General features: G+C 38.3%; 1 protein-coding gene across 4 annotated transcripts in view; it reads left to right on the top strand.

The window, feature by feature from the left end:
* The window catches only part of GTF2E1 (general transcription factor IIE subunit 1), a 54,089-nt gene extending 37,626 nt beyond the window's left edge, over window positions 1–16,463 (top strand). For 3 of the 4 annotated variants that reach the window (XM_059922139.1, XM_059922137.1, XM_059922138.1), the window contains 2 exons: window positions 1,070–1,490; window positions 16,283–16,463. In XM_059922139.1, the coding sequence (XP_059778122.1) occupies window positions 1,070–1,490; window positions 16,283–16,289 (428 nt within the window). In that variant the 3' untranslated portion in view covers window positions 16,290–16,463. Of the gene's footprint in view, window positions 1–1,069; window positions 2,805–16,282 lie in introns of those variants that run through there. The other variant, XM_059922140.1, reaches the window with a different exon arrangement.
* The last annotated feature ends 386 nt before the right edge of the window (window positions 16,464–16,849 follow it).

Here is a 16,849-nt window from a genome sequence, read left to right as displayed (position 1 = left end):
GGTGCATGGGATATATCACTGAATAAAAAAGGTAAATATCTGTTGTGGAGCACCTACAGCTGTGGAAAGCAGGTGACAAAGACAGTAGACATAAATTATTATGTTAGAAAATAAATGCTATGGGGAAGAAAATAGAGCATTGGGAATATAGAGGTAGGGATGAATTGAAAGAAGGTGAAATCTGAGTGAAGACATGAAAGATGCAAGGGGGTATGGATACCTAGAGGAAAAATATCCCAGGCAAAGGAAACTGGCAGTGCAAAGGCCCTGAGGTAGGAGTGTGTGTGTGGTGTGTACAGGGAATACCATGGAGGCCACTGTGACAGGAGCAGAATGATCAAGGGATAAGAGAAGGGATAAGTAGGTGGGCAGGAGGAGTTCAGATGATGTAGGACTTTATATGCCATTGTAAGGCCTTTGGCTTTTACTCTGAGCAAGGTGAGGAGCCGTATTTTGATGTCCTATTATGCCAGCTACAAAATTCGTCCTTCATAGACATTATTTCATGTTCTTATCCAGAGCCCTAGAAGATAGATGCTTTTATTATCCCATCTTACAGAAAAAGGTACCAAAGTTTAGAGACTAAATAACTTGCCTAAAGTGTTACAGCTTGCATGTGGAAGAACCAGGATTCAGATCCAAGCCATATATTTCTTAAAACCCATGTACAGTTGACCCTTGAACAGTGCAGGGATTAATCTGAGTATAACTTAAATTCATGGTTTCTCCACCTCCATGGGTTCAACCAACCATGGAGCATGTAGTACTGTAGTATTTACTATTGGAAAAAAAAAAATCCATGTATACATGGACCTGCACAGTTCAAACCCACATTGTTCAAGGGTCAACTGTACTTAACCATTACGCTACTTAAGTTCCAGTTTGTGAGAAACATTTTGAATATCTTATGGACAGTAGCTCAAAAAATGGAACTAGTGAAGTCTGTGTTATTTTATAATATTATCCTATATTTAAATATAATATATTAAAATATTATATATTTTATTAGTTATAAAGGAATGCCTTTTATATTTAAGAATATTGACTTTCTGGTTTTTTTTCCTTTCAGGTGGCTTAGATATAGACTCGTTTCAGGAGCGTGAGGAAGGCCGTGCGGGGCCAGATGATAATGAGGAGGTCATGCGAGCACTGCTCATTCATGAGAAGAAGACCCCCTCTGCCACAGCAGGCTCAGTGGGGGCGGCTGCTCCTGTGACCACTGCCAATGGCAGTGACTCTGAGAGTGAGACCAGTGAGTCAGATGATGACTCTCCACCCTGTGCTACAGCTGTGGCTGCACATCATAGGGAAGAGGATGAGGAGGAGGATGAATTTGAGGAAGTAGCAGATGACCCCATTGTCACGGTGGCTGGCCGTCCGTTCTCCTACAGCGAAGTGAGCCAGAAGCCAGAGCTGGTGGCCCAAATGACACCAGATGAAAAGGAAGCGTACATAGCAATGGGACAACGCATGTTTGAGGACCTCTTTGAGTGAGCTTTCCCTACTTTTTCCTCCTTTCTCTAATGCGCATTTCAAAAAGAAATTCCCTACCTTTGAAGAAAAGTGTTCAGTGGCCTTCTGCCTCTCTTGATGTAAGTCAACTGTTAATCTTGTGCAAAGAGTAATGGGAGAGAGAGAAAGTTTGATTTTTATGCCAGAAACTTCCCCACGAGGTAGGTTGGCTATAAGCGTACCCTTTCCTATTACTACAGTATTAGTATTTTGCTGTATTTCCTTATCTCATCTTTTTCCTTTCCCTTGTAAGACACATTTTTCTCCCTTCTGAAATGAGTGAGAGAAGTCTATAGGTAAATTCTTCATGTCTGCCTGTAGAAGCCCACTTTGATAGGTTACAGTAATTCATTGATCACATCCTTTTTATTTATTCTGACCAAGCATTCCAAACAACTCCTGATATTGCTGCCAACCAAGCAGCTTGGCAACAGGCAAATCATTGATGAAGGAAAAAAAAATCTTAAAGCTTCATATTGCTTCACAGTTTAGGATGAAGTCAGTTTGTAAGGGGAGGTGGGAGTGTGTGTGGAAGAAGGATGGTTATGCGTAAATCTCATGATTAATATCTAAACCAAAATTGGTGTCTTTAGAACTGACTTGACTGACAGATATTATTGTTGTACTTAATGCCGTTTGGTTTGTATGTTGGATAATAGAAAACAGAAAGTGTGTTTGGTAAGCCCTTAGGAAGAAATTAGAGAAAAAACACGGACTTAGGATAAGGAGTCCATGTAAATGGTTGAAGAGTGGAGAGCATTGGGAACAGTACCTTTTAACATTGTCTGAGTTTGTGCTGATTTGGAAATCCTTTATATAAAGCTGAGACTGGTCCCCTTCTTTTTCAGTTCTTCCACAGAGCTATAAATTGTTTAAAGAGGCCATTCCAGCAGAAATCAGCATATAACAATTGATTACTCCTCTCTCTTTTTTTTTCTCTCAACATTATTGAAAGCCTTGTCTCTTTTGATTCTTGTCAGGCATGGTATTTTGGAGTGCATCCAGTATATCACTGAGCATTGTAACCTCAAGGAAAATACTTTATTTTTGGTTCTGATATGTAGCATGGTATTATTCCTTAAGGCAGAACTTTAAAGAACTTTCATACAAGGGTCTACAACAATTGTATTTTTTATAATATTTTCCCTTGCATTGTCATTTTAAGTATTTATCATTTTATAGTACATGTGTAAAGTTGAGATAGATTTTAAACATCTGAGCCTTGTATAAAGTAATGATTCATTTACCTGGGTTGTATTATGATTGAATATTGACAATAAATCTATTTTATACTGACTGAAATTTGTTAATCTAGCTCTGTAACATCTTGGAGCATAATTAAAGTGAATACTCTTCCCATTTAAAAAAAAGTGTTTCAGATTTTTTTCTCTTATTCGTCATGTTTCAAATAATAGATGCAATTTTATGTAGTCTAAACTTTTTCTGGCAATAAGTTGCCTTAAGAATGACTTTATGGGAGGAGCTTCAAGGTGGCAGAAGAGTAAGACGTGAAGATCACCTTCCTCCCCACAAATACATCAGAAATACATCTACATGTGGAACAACTCCTACAGAACACCTGCTGAACGCTGGCAGAAGACCTCAGACCTCCCAAAAGGCAAGAAACTCCCCACGTACCTGGGTAGAGCAAAAGAAAAAAGAAAAAACAGAGACAAAAGAATAGGGATGGGACCTGCACCAGTGGGAGGGAGCTGTGAAGGAGGAAAGCTATCCACACACTAGGAAGCCCCTTCGCGAGCGGAGACTGCAGGTGGCAGAGGGGGGAAGCTTCGGAGCCGCGGAGACTGCAGTAAAAGGGGTGCGGAGGGCAAAGCAGAGAGATTCCCACACAGAGGATCGCTGCTGACCAGCACTCACCAGCCCGAGAGGCTTGTCTGCTCACCCGCCGGGACGGGTGGGGGCTGGGAGCTGAGGCTCGGCCTTCGGTCAGATCCCAGGGAGAGGACTGGGGTTGGCGGCGTGAACACAGCCTGAAGGGGGCTAGTGCGCCACAGCTAACTGGAAGGGAGTCCGGGAAAAAGTCTGGAGCTGCTGAAGAGACAAGAGACTTTTTCTTGCCTCTTTGTTTCCTGGTGCGCGAGGAGAGGGGATTAAGAGCGCCGCTTAAAGGAGCTTGAGAGACAGGCGCAAGCTGCGGCTATCAACACGGACCCCAGAGACGGGCATGAGACCCTAAGGCTGCTGCTGCAGCCACCAAGAAACCTGTGTGCAAACACACGTCACTATCCACACCTCCCCTCTCGGGAGCCTCTGCAGCCCACCAATGCCAGGGTCCTGTGATCCAGGGACAACTTCCCTGGGAGAACGCACTGCGCGCCTCAGGCTGGTGCAACGTTACGCTGGCCTCTGCCGCCGCAGGCTCGCCCCACATCCGTACCCCTCCCTCCCCCCGGCCTGAGTGAGCCAGAGCCCCCGAATCAGCTGCTCCTTTAACCGCGTCCTGTCTGAGCAAAGAACAGACCGCCCTCAGGTGACCCACACGCAGAGGCAGGGCCAAATCCAATGCTGAACCCCGGGAGCTGAGCGAACAAAGAAGAGAAAGGGAAATTTCTCCCGGCAGCCTCAGGAGCAGTGGATTAAATCTCCACAATCAACTTGATGTGCCCTGCATCTGTGGAATACATGAATAGACAACGAATCATCCCAAATTGAGGAGGCTTTGGGAGCAACGATACATATATTTTTTCCCCTTTTGTCTTTCTGTGAGTGTGTATGTGTATGCTTCTCTGTGTGATTTTGTCTGTATAGCTTTGCTTTTACCATTTGTCCTAGGGTTCTGTCTGTCCAGTTTTTTTTTTTAATTAAAAATTTTATTTTCTTAATAATTATTTTTTTTAATAACTTGATTTTATTTTACTTTATTTTATTTTATCTTCATCTTTCTTTCTTTCTTTTTTTCTCCCTTTTATTCTGAGCCATGTGAAGGACAGGCTCTTGGTACTCCAGCCAGGCGTCAGGGCTGTGCCACTGAGGTGGGAGAGCCAAGTTCAGGACACTGGTCCACAAGAGACCTCCCAGTTCCACTAATATCAAATGGCGAAAATCTCCCAGAGATCTCATCTCAATGCCAAGACCCACCTCCACTCAACGACCAGTAAGCTACAGTGCTGGACACCCTATGCCAAACAACTAGCAAGGCAGGAACACAACCCCATCCATTAGCAGAGAGGCTGCCTAAAATCATACTAAGGCCACAGACACCCCAAAACACGCCACCAGACGTGGACCTGCCCACCAGAAAGACAAGATCCAGCCTCATCCACCAGAACACAGGCACTAGTCCCCTCCACCAGGAAGCCTACACAACCCACTGAACCAACCTTAGCTGCTGGGGACAGACACCAAAAACAATGGAAACTACAAACCTGCAGCCTGTGAAAAGGAGACCCCAAACACAGTAAGTTAAGCAAAATGAGAAGACAGAGAAACACACAGCAGATGAAGGAGCAAGGCAAAAACCCACCAGACCTAACAAATGAAGAGGAAATAGGTAGTCTACCTGAAAAAGAATTCAGAGTAATGATAGTAAAGATGATCCAAAATCTTGGAGATAAAATGGAGAAAATACAAGAAACCTTTAACAAGGACCTAGAAGAACTAAAGAGCAAACAAACAGTGATGAACAACACAATAAGTGAAATTAAAAATTCTCTAGAAGGGATCAATAGCAGAATAAGTGAGGCAGAAGGATGGATAAGTGACCTGGAAGATAAAAGAGTGGAAATAACTACTGCAGAGCAGAATAAAGAAAAAAGAATGAAAAGAATTGAAGACAGTCTCAGAGAACTCTGGAACAACATTAAATGCACCATCATTCGAATTATAGGGGTCCCAGAAGAAGAAGAGAAAAAGGGACTGAGAAAATATTTGAAGAGATTATAGTTGAAAACTTCCCTAATATGGGAAAGGAAATAGTTAATCAAATCCAGGAAGCACAGAGAGTCCCATACAGGATAAATCCAAGGAGAAACATGACAAGACACATATTAATCAAACTATCAAAAATTAAATACAAAGAAAAAATATTAAAAGCAGCAAGGGAAAAACAACAAATAACATATAAGGCAATCCCCATAAGGTTAACAGCTGATCTTTCAGTAGAAAGCCAGAAGGGAGTGGCAGGACATATTTAAAGTGATGAAGGAGAAAAACCTACAACCAAGATTACTCTACCCAGCAAGGATCTCATTCAGATTTGATGGAGAAATTAAAACCTTTACAGACAAGCAAAAGCTAAGAGAATTCAACACCACCAAACCAGCTTTACAACAAATGCTAAAGGAACTTCTCTAGGCAAGAAACACAAGAGAAGGAAAAGACCTACAATAATAAACACAAAACAATTAAGAAAACGGGAATAGGAACATACATATCGATAATTACCTTAAATGTAAATGGATTAAATACTCCAACCAAAAGACATAGATTGGCTGAATGGATATAAAAACAAGACCTGTATATATGCTGTCTACAAGAGACCCACTTCAGACCTAGGGACACATACAGATTGAAAGTGAGAGGATGGAAAAAGATATTCCATGCAAATGGAAATCAAAAGAAAGCTGGAGTAGCAATCAGACAAAATAGACTTTAAAACAAAGACTATTACAAGAGACAAAGAAGGACACTACATAATGATCAAGGGATCAATCCAAGAAGAAGGTATAACAATTGTAAATATTTATGCACCCAACATAGGAGCACCTCAATACATAAGGCAAATACTAACAGCCATAAAAGGGGAAATCGACAGTAACAAAATCATAGTAGGGTAGTTTAACACCCCACTTTCACCAATGGACAGATCATCCAAAATGAAAATAATTAAGGGAACACAAGTTTTAAATGATATATTAAACAAGATGGACTTAATTGATATTTATAGGACATTCCATCCAAAAACAACAGAATACACTTTCTTCTCAAATGCTCATGGAACATTCTCCAGGATAGATCATATCTTGGATCACAAATCAAGCCTTGGTAAATTTAAGAAAATTGAAATCATATCAAGTAACTTTTCCGACCACAATGCTATGAGACTAGATATCAATTACAGGAAAAAATCTGTATGAAATACAAACACTTGGAGGCTAAACTACACACTACTTAATAACCAAGAGATCACTGAAGAAATCAAAGAGGAAATCAAAAAATACCTAGAAACAAATGACAATGAAAACATAATGGCCCAAACCTATGGGATGCAGCAAAAGCAGTTCTAAGAAGGAAGTATATAGCAATACAATCCTACCTTAAGAAACAAGAAACATCTCAAATAAACAACCTAACCTTACACCTAAAGCAATTAGAGAAAGAAGAACAAAAAAACCCCCAAAGTTAGCAGAAGGAAAGAAATCATAAAAATCTGATCAGAAATAAATGAAAAAGAAATGAAGGAAATGCTAGCAAAGATCAATAAAACTAAAAGCTGATTCTTTGAGAAGATAAACAAAATTGATAAACCATTAGCCAGACTTATCAAAAAAAAAAGGGAGAAGACTCAAATCAATAGAATTAGAAATGAAAAAGGAGAAGTAACAAATGACACTGCAGAAATACAAAGGATCATGAGAGATTACTACAAGCAACTATATGGCAATAAAATGGACAACCTGGAAGAAATGGACAAATTCTTAGAAATGCACAACCTTCCGAGACTGAACCAGGAAGAAATAGAAAATATGAACAGACCAATCACAAGCACTGAAATTGAGACTGTGATTAAAAATCTTCCAACAAACAAAAGCCCAGGACCAGATGGCTTCACAGGCGAATTCTATCAAACATTTAGAGAAGAGTTAACAGCTATCCTTCTCAAACTCTTCCAAAATATTGCAGAGGGAGGAACACTCCCAAACTCATTCTACAAGGCCACCATCACTCTGATACCGAAACCAAACAAAGATGTCACAAAGAAAGAAAACTACAGGCCAATATCACTGATGAACATAGATGCAAAAATCCTCAACAAAATACTAGCAAACAGAATCCAACAGCAAATTAAAAGGATCATACAGTATGATCAAGTGGGGTTTATCCCAGGAACACAAAGATTCTTCAATATACGCAAATCAATCAACGTGATACACCATATTAAATTGAAGAAGAACCATATGATCATCTCAATAGATGCAGAGAAAGCTTTTGACAAAACTCAACACCCATTTATGATAAAAACCCTCCAGAAAGTAGGCATAGAGGGAACTTACCTCAACATAATAAAGGCCATATATGACAAACCCACAGCCAACATCGTTCTCAATGGTGAAAAACTGAAACAATTTCCACTAAGATCAGGAACAAGACAAAGTTGTCCACTCTCACCACTATTATTCAACATAGTTTTGGAAGTTCTAGCCACAGCAATCAGAGAAGAAAAAGAAATAAAAGGAATCCATATTGGAAAAGAAGAAGTACAGCTGTCACTGTTTGCAGATGACATGATACTATATGTAGAGAATCCTAAAGATGCTACCAGAAAACTACTAGAGCTAATCAATGAATTTGGTAAAGTAGCAGGATACAAAATTAATGCAGAGAAATCTCTTGCATTCCTATATACTAATGATGAAAAATCTGAAAGTGAAATTAAGAAAAGACTCCCATTTACCATTGCAAGAAAAAGAATAAAATATCTAGGAATAAACCTACCTAAGGAGACAAAAGACCTGTATGCAGAAAATTATAAGACACTGATGAAAGAAATTAAAGATGATATAAATAGATGGAGAGATATACCATGTTCTTGGATTGGAAGAATCAACATTGTGAAAATGACTATGCTACCCAAAGCAATCTACAGATTCAATGCAATCCCTATCAAACTACCACTGTCATTTTTCACAGAACTAGAACAAAAAATTTCACAATTTGTATGGAAACACAAAAGACCCCGAATAGCCAAAGCAATCTCGAGAAAGAAAAACAGAGCTGGAGGAATCAGGCCCCCTGACTTCAGACTATATTACAAAGCTACGGTAATCAAGACAGTATGGTACTGGCACAGAAATAGAAATATAGATCAATGGAACAGGATAGAAAGCCCAGAGATAAACCCATGCACATATGGTCACCTTATCTTTGATAAAGGAGTCAAGAATATACAGTGGAGTAAAGACAACCTCTTCAATAAGTGGTGCTGGGAAAACTGGACAGCTGCATGTAAAAGAATGAAATTAGAAGACTTCCTAACACCATGCACAAAAATAAACTCAAAATGGATTAAAGACCTAAATGTAAGGCCAGACACCATCAAACTCTTAGAGGAAAACATAGGCAGAACACTCTATGACATGCATCACAGCAAGATCCTTTCTCACCCACCTCCTAGAGAAATGGAAATAAAAACAAAAATAAACAAATGGGACCTAATGAAACTTAAAAACTTTTGCACAGCAAAGGAAACCATAAAGAAGACAAAAAGATAACCCTGAGAATGGGAGAAAATATTTGCAAATGAAGCAAGTGATAAAGGATTAATCTCCAAAATTTACAAGCAGCTCATGCAGCTCAATATCAGAAAAACAACCCAGTCCAATAATGGGCAGAAGACCTAAATAGATACTTCTCCAAAGAAGATATACAGATTGCCAACAAACACGTGAAAGAATGCTCAACATCATTAATCATTAGAGAAATGCAAATCAAAACTACAATGAGGTATCATCTCACACCAGTCAGAATGGCCATCATCAAAAACTCTACAAACAATAAATGCTGAAGAGCATGTGGAGAAAAGGGAACCCTCCTGCACTGTTGGTGGGAGTGTAAACTGGTACAGCCACTATGGAGAACAGTATGGAGGTTCCTTAAAAAATACGACCATATGACCCAGCAATCCCACTACTGGGCATATACCCTGAGAAAACCATAATTCAAAAAGAGTCATGTACCAAAATGTTCATTGCAGCTCTATTTACAATAGCCAGGACACGGAAGCAACCAAGTGTCCATTGATAGATGAATGGATAAAGAAGATGTGGCACATATATACAATGGAATATTACTTAGCCATAAAAAGGAACAAAACTGAGTTATTTGTAATGAGGTGGATGGACCTAGAGACTGTCATTCAGAGTGAAGTAAATCAGAAAGAGAAAAACAAATACCATATGCTAACATATATATGGAATCTTAAAAAAAAATGGTCATGGAAAACCTAGGGGCAAGATGGGAATAAAGATGCAGACCTACTAGAGAATGGACTTGAGGATACGGGGAGGGGGAAGCCTAAGCTGGAACAAAGTGAGAGAGTGGCATGGACATATATACACTACCAAATGTAAAATAGATAGCTAGTGGGAAGCAGCCGCATAGCACAGGGAGATCAGCTTGGTACTTTGTGACCACCTAGAGGGGTGGGATAGGGAGGGTGGGATAGAGGGAGATGCAAGAGGGAAGAGGTATGGGGACATATGTATATGTATAACTGATTCACTTTGTTATAAAGCAGAAACTAACACACCATTGTAAAGCAATTTTACTCCAATAAAGATGTTAAAATATATATATTTATATATATATTTATATATTTTTATGTTTGGTAGAATTCAACAGTGAATCCATATGGTACATGGCTGTCTTTGTTGGACTTTCTAGATTTGTGATTCAATTTTCTTAATTTTTTAAATCTAATCAGATTTTCTATTTTTTCATGGTTTAGTTTTGGTGGGAGAATTTCCAGGAATTCATCCATTTCACCTGGATTATCTAATCTCGTGAGGTGCAGTTGTGCATAGTATACCCTTAGCATCCTTTTTATGTCTGTAAATTCAGTAGTAATGTCCACCACTTATTTTAATAATTTAAATCTTCTCTCTTTTTTCTTAGTCACCTTATTTGAAAATTTGTCAATTTCCTGGATCTTTGCTAAGAACCTACTTTTGCTGATTTTCTTTGTTGTTTTTCTCTCCTCTGTCTCCATTTTAATCTATAGTATCTCATTCTATTTGATATATTCGAATTTAATTTTCCCTGTTTTTCCTAGTTCTTTAAGACGTATAGTTAGGTTGTTGATAAATATATTGGAAATAAATTTTTATTTGAGGTAAAAGAAAAAAAAAAAGAATGACTTTATGTATGTACCTCGTGCATATGGGGCTATTCAACTTTTAAACATTGTTTTCTAAACATAATTTAGAAAGAAGTTCATTTAAATAAAATAATAATCAGATGTTAAGTTTTAAAATGTAGTTGTAGGTGAACTCTCAGATCTTCATTTCAGTGAATACATGTTTCTTGTTATTGTCTTTTCTTGAATCCAACTTACATGTTCTGCTTCCTAAAGCTACTGTTCTATTTTTCTTATCCATTATCTACCAACTTCTTAAAGACTCATCTAGACTTGTTGCGTATTTCTTTCATCTCCCTCTTGCAGTCTGTGTTATGCCCTGTTACTACACTGAAACAGCTTTCTCCAGTCCTAATTGTCCAACCTAACAGCCCTTTATTTCTCAATCTCTTTGGCTGCTCTTTAGGATTTGATGCTATCAACCCACTTTTTCCTTGAAACATTTTCGTTTGGTATCCTAGCCATTACACTGGCCAGGTTTCTCCTTACTTCAGGAAGCCTCCCTGCTTCCCTGGCCTCTTCACCTCTCCTCTGCACTACGTATACCAACTCTCACAGTACTATGGACACAAGTCTGTGTAGCAGATCTTCACTGAAGTTTTTGTAGTAATGGGCAGGGGACGGGCAATGAGAGGGGTTTTTGTCTCAGCACTGAATAGTCAAGGTATATGAGTGGATTGTATATACATCCTTGTTCTTAAAGAGTGTCTTTGCCATTCTCACATGTTTCATCCCAAGTAGAGTCCTGCCTTCCTTGCTAAAATTTCAGCTTCCTTTTTCCTTCTCATTATCACCCTTTTCTTTCCAAAGACCTTGGAAAGCTATAAATGTATTAGAGAAAATAATTTAGTTCTTTGTTTTATTCCTACTCCAAGCAGGGCCTTGAAAGATCCTATCACATCCAAAGTGGCCTATCAAGATGTTTCCCTAACCAAGGAACCGTTTTCCCACCTACTTTTTTCCCACTCCCCCCCACTTTCCAACTTTTTTCTCCTCTCATTGCACTAAAAAAATATTACTCATATATTTGGCCAAAAGTAAGATGATGAATAAATAACTGGCCCTAGGTGATCCATAGCTTTGTATCTGCTGGAAAACTGCTTTCATTCTATCTGCCCTTGAAGTCGAAGCCTTTTTCTTATTTAGATACCGCTTTTTCCAAAACACCTTAAGGAGCATTAACTTTAAATGATTAAAAGAAAATATACAATTTAGCAGAGACTGGAAGTCAGGAGACTAGGTTCTAGTCCCAGCTCCAGTTAACTAGACACTTGCAGTGTGACAGCATTATCTGATGTAATCTTTCTGGGCTAGTTTCTCAGCTGTCAGTAATGAGAGGATTATGCTAGAATCACCAATGATTCCTTTCTGCTCTGATAGTTTATGGAGGTAAGTGGTAGCTAATACATTTTAAAATGAGGCCGAATAATAATAACAAAACAACAACAACAAAAATCTTCTGATGTTCTACAGCAATTCAAACCAGTTGAATGATATTTTAATTGAGGGACTAGTGTAGGTGGCAGGTTTAGGATTTAGAATGTAGCAAACCAGAGCATAAACAATTGCTAATTAGGTTTCTTTCTTCCTATCTTGCCAAGGTACTTCATTTCTAATCTCACAGACTAAGGCGGAAATAATCGAATATTTCATAACTCTTTTTGGTATCATTTTGAGAGAATTAGACGCTGAATGGGAACAAGATTGGGAAGAGCAGTTCATTTTCTCTCTACCGGTTGGCTCTTATGATTAGATTCCCAGCCAGGACCACAATAGAAAGACTTACATATGTACTTTCTTGTTCTCTTTATTCCTGAGTTTAAAAAACGTTAACTAGGAAATGACAATCAAAAAACAAATATGAAAATCTTTAGAATTTAGAAATTGGTATAATTCTGCCTTCTGTTTGTTCAACGTTTTGTTTCTACCAAAGCTATTTCACATGTGTTATCTCTATCAGAGCTGGGCTACTATCACTTTTTTTTTTTTTTTTTAACATCTAAAAATCTCTTGGGGAAATGAAGAAGATTTTCAGAAAGGAACTGGAACTATGGCACTAAATTTGCTGTCTTTTCTATTGGATTTTCATATTATAAAAGTAAAATAAACTGTGAACAAGATAAGTACAGGTATTCTTAAAACATGTAAAGCCAAATGGGTTGAGAAGGGGCAAGAGTCTTGAAATTTTACTTCTTCCTTTGAAGAGCTAAAGGAATGAACTAATTCTGGTGTGCCCTCAAGGGAAGGAACCTTAGCTTAACCTTAGCTTCTCTTCAGAAAGAGCTTCCTGTCCTCCTGAATACTAGACGCTGCCTTTCCTATTCCAGTTGCAAAGCAGATAGGTCTAGTACACGACCCAGCTTCAAGAATCAACCCACATTTCCCATCACATGAAAGTACATTATCGCCTACCTAATGTAAATAAGTCTGAGAAATTAGTCTGGAAATGAAGGCTGGTGCCAGGTGCTAAAGTGCCTTGAATCATGTCAAAGCATACAGGATAGTGGTACAGTTTGTTGTTGTTGTTATATAAATGTATTAATTATTTAAAAATTCATCCAATAAGAAATATATATATATAGTTAAAAATGAGAACTCCCCACCCAGCCCATCCCTATTTCATTTACCCCGAGGTAACCATTGTTGATAGTTTAATGTGACATTTTCTAGGCCTTTAGAAACAACATACTCATACATACCCACAGATATACTGCAATGCTTTTTAAATAAATACAATCATATACACATTGCCATTTGTTTTTGAAATATCTTGGAGATCTTTCTATATCAGTATATTTAAACCTGCTTCAATGCTTTTTAAATAAATACAATCATATACACATTGCCATTTGTTTTTGAAATATCTTGGAGATCTTTCTATATCAGTATATTTAAACCTGCTTCATTTTTAAAGATAAGGACTAGATTGAATTTTATAATATAATTATATGATGGTTTATGTAACAATTCCCTTCTTGAATGGCGTTTAGGTAGTGTCCAGTTTTTCACTATTAAAGTGCTATAATGAATTACCCTCATATCCACATTCTCTGAGTACTTCTATAGGATAGAACCATAAGAGAGAAATAGCCAAATTACAGGACATGTCCATTTTAAACTGATAGTTATTGCCAAGTCGCTCTTCACAAAGATTGTTGGAGAATTTTAAGCAGGGGAACAATTTGTAGCGTTGACATTGGGTTGGAATTGAAACCTGGAGATTATTAAGGTGATTTCAATAGTCTTAATGAGTAATAGGTCTAAAGACCTGTCCAAGTCAGTGGGGATGGAAAAGAGGGGACAGCTTTAAGAAAGTTTGGGGAGGTGGCATTAACGGATTTGGTGACTCTTTGGATATGGCACCGCCTTGGATGAAGCTCTGGCTTCTGACTGAATGGTTGTTCCATTTATCAAGATTGGAAATACAGGAGCGGGAGCAGTGTTTGTTCCTGTTTCAGCTCCCCATCTCAGTAAATGACACCACCATTCCACCTGCATGCTCACACCAAAAGTCTAGTAGTTGGCCATCCTCTCTTTTTTTCATCCCATGTCCCATTCATCAGCAGGTCCTATCAGATTTGAAATAGAGCTGATAGGACTTGCTGATAAATTGAAAATATATTCTAAATCTGACCCCACCACTACCAGCCTACTCCAAGCCATATTAACAAACCACCCCCCCATCCACCCCTGGCGCTTAAAACCCTTCATTGACTTTTTCTTAGAATAACATCTAGACTCTAAACTCCTGACCCTTTTCTATGGGTCCTAAGAGGTCTGGCCCCTGGCTACTTTTATGACTACATCTACTATTCTTCTCCCTGTTAACTACTGTCTAACCACATTGACATTCTTTGTTTTGCAAATATGCCAAGGTTTTTCCTGCCTGAGGTCTTTGCCCTAATTGTATTCTCTGCACAGAACATTCTTCTCCGTTTTTGTCCCTTTTATTTCATTCTCGGCTTAAATGGCACATTCTCAGAAAAGCCTTCTTTGCCGTATCTAAAGTAATCTCTTCTCCCATTCATGATGATATTTTCCTGTTTTATTTTCTTCATAGCAAAATTGCTATGGACAGTGAACTTATTTTTTTTTTTATTTAATTATTTATATCTATCAACTTCTCCCCCAAAAGATGGTAAGTTCCCTGAGGGCAGGATACTAGCATATGCAGTTAATTCTGGTGCATGATAGGCTCTCAACAAATGTTGAATGGATGAATGGACAGATGAATTGGCACTAGGAAAACATAGTCTTTTCTCTACCACGTCATATCATTTTGTTCCTGCCTGAATATGTATATGTATGTGTATATATACACATACATACATTTATATATATATATTTTTCTTAATCAGTGAATTATGTTTACTTGTGGTTCGTGGTACCTAGGGCTGTGTCCCCAGGACTAACAGTAGAGGGTAGCAGAATATAGCTTCTTTGATGCAGCCAATGAGATGTCTAGAAGCTTTAGTTCTGGGGAGCCATTAGCTTTAATGTTCATGGAAAAGGGAACTTAGTGAGTATTTTGTCTAGGGCTGCCCTATCCAATGTGGTAGCCGCTAGCCACTTGTGTCTATTGAGTACTTGGACTATATCTAGTCCAAATTGAGATGTGCTGTAAATATGAAACACATACCAAAGTTTGAAGACTCAGAATGGGATTAAAGAAGGTAAAATATCTTATTAATAATTTTTTATATTGATAATTGTTGAAAAAATAGTACTGTAGCTATCTTGGGTTAGAGGAAATATGCTATTAAAGATAATTTCACCTGTTTCTTTTTGTTTCTTTTATATGGCTATTAGAAGATTTTATATTGCGTATATTGCTCACATTTGTAGCTTGCATTATATTTCTCTTGAACAGCACTGGTCTAAGGCATTCTCTTCAGTTGCTAGTTTTGTATTGTGCTTAGTGATTATTTGTGTTATTCCTCATGTACAAGTTTTTGACCTGAATGCTGTGCCCACTCTCTTCTCCTCCCTCATCCTCTACCAGAAAGGCAGGCTTTGTTTTGTTGGTAGGCTCTTTCTCTTGGGAACAGTAATGGATTTTGCTTCTGGTTTAATTTTTCCCCTTTTAGGGGTGGGAATGGTTGGGATGAAGTGTTTTCTTGGTTTGTGTGTTTCCTGAAGTAAGGTGAAATGTAGGGATGACATCAGCAGTGGAGATAAGGAACTGAGAAATTGTTGACTACTGAGACCAATGTTGTGATGTTGAAAGTGCTGCTGACTCCTAGGTAACTGAGGAACCTGAGCACCCTGTGAAACCACACCAGAGACGGAGGAGCTGACAGCCAGTCCTAAATCAAAGGAGTTGGAAGCCCAGTGTGTTGCTCTGTATGCATGATATTAACAGGCAGTGTATGTGAGACTGCTCATGTGTTTATTGTCTGTCTCTCCCCTCACTAGAATGTAAGCTCCATGAGGGCAGAGGCTTATCTTTCTTGCTCACTGCAGTGTTCTGGCTCATATCCCTGGCTCAATGCCTGACACATAGTAAGTAGTCATCAATACATATTGAATGAATAAACAATTATGTTTATTCAGGCCAGGAGTAAACCATGGCCTTTATATAAAAGACTGTTATTTTCCGTTTCTGTCATTACTTGAATACCTAATGTTTGTGATGCTATTTTGTATTAATTATCTTCCTGTTTGGAATGCTTACAGATGGTGAGTGCTGATCTACGCAGCAAAGTGCATTTTCCCAGCAACTGGTGAAACCACCTAACCAAAAGTACATCTAACAAATGCGTCTGACTGAAAGCTTACATGTGAATTTGTTCACTTAGTCTATGTTAAAGTCAATCTTTAAAGAAGAAATTGTAAAGAAGAAAGATTGTCCTATTTCTTCAACTAGGGATTTTATTTGTCTCATAATAAATTAAAATTGATGATACCATGGTTTCCTTCATGATATCAAAGACCTAGCTTCCTTTTATCTTTATGCTCAGCCATTCTTGGCAAATATTTTTTGCTTCGTGGTCACATAATGGCCAATACTTCACCTTTCTACATACACCTTCAGGTAGAAGTGAGGGAGTTAGGGGATAAAGGTATATGCTGGCTGAGTCAGTATCCCCCTCCCTTTTTTTTATTGTGGTGAAATTCATATGACATGAAATTAATCATTTTAAATTGAACAATTCAGTGGCATTTGGTGCATTCACAGTATTGTGCAAGTACCATCTGCATCCAGTTCCAAAACATTTTCATCACCCCAAAACAAAATCCATA

Source organism: Balaenoptera ricei, chromosome 4, assembly GCF_028023285.1.
Source record: "Balaenoptera ricei isolate mBalRic1 chromosome 4, mBalRic1.hap2, whole genome shotgun sequence".
NCBI lineage: Eukaryota > Metazoa > Chordata > Mammalia > Artiodactyla > Balaenopteridae > Balaenoptera > Balaenoptera ricei.
The sequence above is the reverse complement of the archived record's forward strand: the minus strand, read 5'-3'. Positions and strand labels throughout refer to the sequence as shown.